Source organism: Mytilus edulis, chromosome 10 (assembly GCF_963676685.1).
Source record: "Mytilus edulis chromosome 10, xbMytEdul2.2, whole genome shotgun sequence".
NCBI lineage: Eukaryota > Metazoa > Mollusca > Bivalvia > Mytilida > Mytilidae > Mytilus > Mytilus edulis.
Window position 1 is genome coordinate 83,121,074 of NC_092353.1, and position 3,017 is coordinate 83,124,090.

At 37.2% G+C, this 3,017-nt stretch overlaps 1 protein-coding gene across 1 annotated transcript; it reads left to right on the forward strand.

Annotated features, from left to right (window-relative positions):
- The first annotated feature begins 1,351 nt into the window (after positions 1–1,351).
- Positions 1,352–2,572, forward strand: LOC139493056 (involucrin-like). The gene is made up of 2 exons (XM_071281197.1): positions 1,352–1,644; positions 2,137–2,572. The coding sequence occupies exons 1-2, from the start codon at positions 1,352–1,354 to the stop codon at positions 2,570–2,572; spliced, it is 729 nt and encodes a 242-aa protein (XP_071137298.1).
- The last annotated feature ends 445 nt before the right edge of the window (positions 2,573–3,017 follow it).

Sequence of the window (3,017 nt, forward strand, 5' to 3'; positions counted from 1 at the left end):
CTCACCAAAGTGAATCTGTAGACCATCTCATGTATGTCAAGACTAAACCTCCCGAAAGTGAATATGCAGACCATTTCATATTTGTCAAGACTGAACTTCACCAATGTGAATCTGTAAACTAATCCATGCATGTCAAGACTGAGCCTTACCAAAGTGAATCTGTAAACCAATCCATGCATATCAAGACTGAACCTCACCAAAGTGAATCTCTATACCATCTCATTAATGACAAGACTGAACCCTCACCGACGTAAAATTGTATACAAAACACAACATAAAACAGTAAAGACTGAACCTCACCAAAGTGAATCTGTAGACCATCTCATGTATGCCAAGACTAAATCTCACCAAAGTGAATCTGTAGACCATCTCATGTATGTCAAGACTAAACCTCACCAAAGTGAATCTGTAAACAATCTTATATATGACAAGACAGAACCTCACCAAAGTGAATATGTAGACCATCTCATGTATGTCAAAACTGAACCTCACCAAAGTGAATCTGTAAACAATCTTATATATGACAAGACAGAACCTCACCAAAGTGAATATGTAGACCATCTCATGAATGTCAAGACTAAACCTCACCAAAGTGAATCTGTAGACCATCTCATGTATGTCAAGACTAAACCTCACCAAAGGGAATATGTAGACCATTTCATATATGACAATACTGAATATCATCAAAGTGAATCTGTAGACCATCTCATGTATGTCAAGACTAAACCTCACCAAAGTGAATCTGTAGACCATTTCATGTATGTCAAGACTGAATCGCATTAATGTGAATCTGTAGACCATCTCATTAATGACCAGACTAAATCAAGGCAACAGTAGTATACTGCTGTTTAAAACTCATAAATCTATGGACAAAAAACAAAATCGGGATAACAAACTAAAACTGAGAGAAACGCATTTAATATTAGAGGAGAACAACGACACAACATTAAAATGTATCACACACAGCAACGGACTAAGCATTAGACAAAATCCGATGAGAATAATCAAAATAGCATAAAAAACAAATACATGAATTTGGGATAGAAAAGTACCGTGACACGTCTTATAGTCATGTGACCTCACCAAAGTGAATCTGTAGACCAATCCATGTATGTCAAGACTAAACCTCACCAATGTGAATCTGTAAACCAATCCATGCATGTCAAGACTGAACCTCCCCAAAGTGAATTAGTAGACCATTTCATGTTTGTCAAGACTGAACTTCACCAATGTGAATCTGTAAACTAATCCATGCATGTCAAGACTGAGCCTTACCAAAGTGAATCTGTAAACCAATCCATGCATATCAAGACTGAACCTCACCAAAGTGAATCTCTATACCATCTCATTAATGACAAGACTGAACCCTCACCGACGTAAAATTGTATACAAAACACAACATAAAACAGTAAAGACTGAACCTCACCAAAGTGAATCTGTAGACCATCTCATGTATGCCAAGACTAAATCTCACCAAAGTGAATCTGTAGACCAGCTCATGTATGTCAAGACTAAACCTCACCAAAGTGAATCTGCAAACAATCTTATATATGACAAGACAGAACCTCACCAAAGTGAATATGTAGACCATCTCATGTATGTCAAGACTAAACCTCACCAAAGGGAATCTGTAGACCATTTCATGTATGTCAAGAATGAATCGCATTAATGTGAATCTGTAGACCATCTCATTAATGACCGGACTAAATCAAGGCAACAGTAGTATACTGCTGTTCAAAACTCATAAATCTATGGACAAAAAACAAAATCGGATAACAAACTAAAACTGAGAGAAACGCATTTAATATTAGAGGAGAACAACGACACAACATTAAAATGTAACACACACAGCAACGGACTAAGCATAAGACAAAAACCGATCAGAATAACCAATATAGCATAAAAACCAAATACATGAATTTCGGATAGAAAAGTACCTTGACACGTCTTTTAGTCATGTGACCTCACAAAAGTAAATCTGTAGACTAATTCATGTATGTCAAGACTAAACCTCGCCAATGTCAATATGTAACCCAATCCATGAATGTCAAGACTGAACCTCAACAAAGTGAATGTCTATACCATCTCATTAATGACAAGACTGCATCTGTATATCAAGACTTAATCTCAACAAAGTGAATCTGTAGACCATTTCATGTATGTCAAGACTGAACCTCACCAATGTGAATCGGTAAACCAATCCATGCATGTCAAGACTGAACCTCACCAAAGTGAATCTCTATACCATCCCATTAAAGACAAGACTGAACCTCACCAAAGTAAAATTGTAGACCATCTCATGTATGATAAGACTGAACCTCACCAAAGTGAATATGTAGACCATTTCATGTATGACAAGACAGAACCTCACCAAAGTGAATCTGTAGACCATTTCATGTATGTGAAGACTGAACCTCACCAAAGTGAATCTGTAAACCATCTCATGTATGTCAAGACTAAACCTCTCCAAAGTGAATCTGTAGACCATTTCATGTATGTCAAGACTGAACATCACCAATGTGAATCTGTAAACCAATCCATGCATGTCAAGACTGAACCTCACCAAAGTTAATCTGTAGACCATTTCATGTTTGTCAAGACTGAACTTCACCAACGTGAATATGTAGACCATCTCATGTATGTCAAGACTAAACCTCACCAAAGTGAATATGTACACCATCTCATGTATGTCAAGACTGAACTCCACCAATGTGAATCTGTAAACCAATCCATGCATGTCAAGACTGAACCTTACCAAAGTGAATCTGTAAACCAATCCATGCATGTCAAGACTGAACCTCACCGAAGTGAATCTGTAAACCAATCCATGCATGTCAAGACTTAACCCTCACCGACGTAAAATTGTATACAAAACACAACATAAAACAGTAAAGACTGAACCTCACCAAAGTGAATCTGTAGACCATCTCATGTATGCCAAGACTAAATCTCACCAAAGTGAATCTTTAGACCATCTCATGTATGTCAAGACTAAACCTCACCAAAGTGAATCTGTA

Coding starts and splice junctions, on each gene's coding strand:
- LOC139493056 (XM_071281197.1), top strand. CDS start 1,352: ATGACAAGACTGAACCCTCACCGACGTAAAATTGTATACAAAACACAA. Junction 1,645..2,136: donor GAATCTGTAGACCATTTCAT/GTATGTCAAGAA, acceptor ATCTCAACAAAG/TGAATCTGTAGACCATTTCA.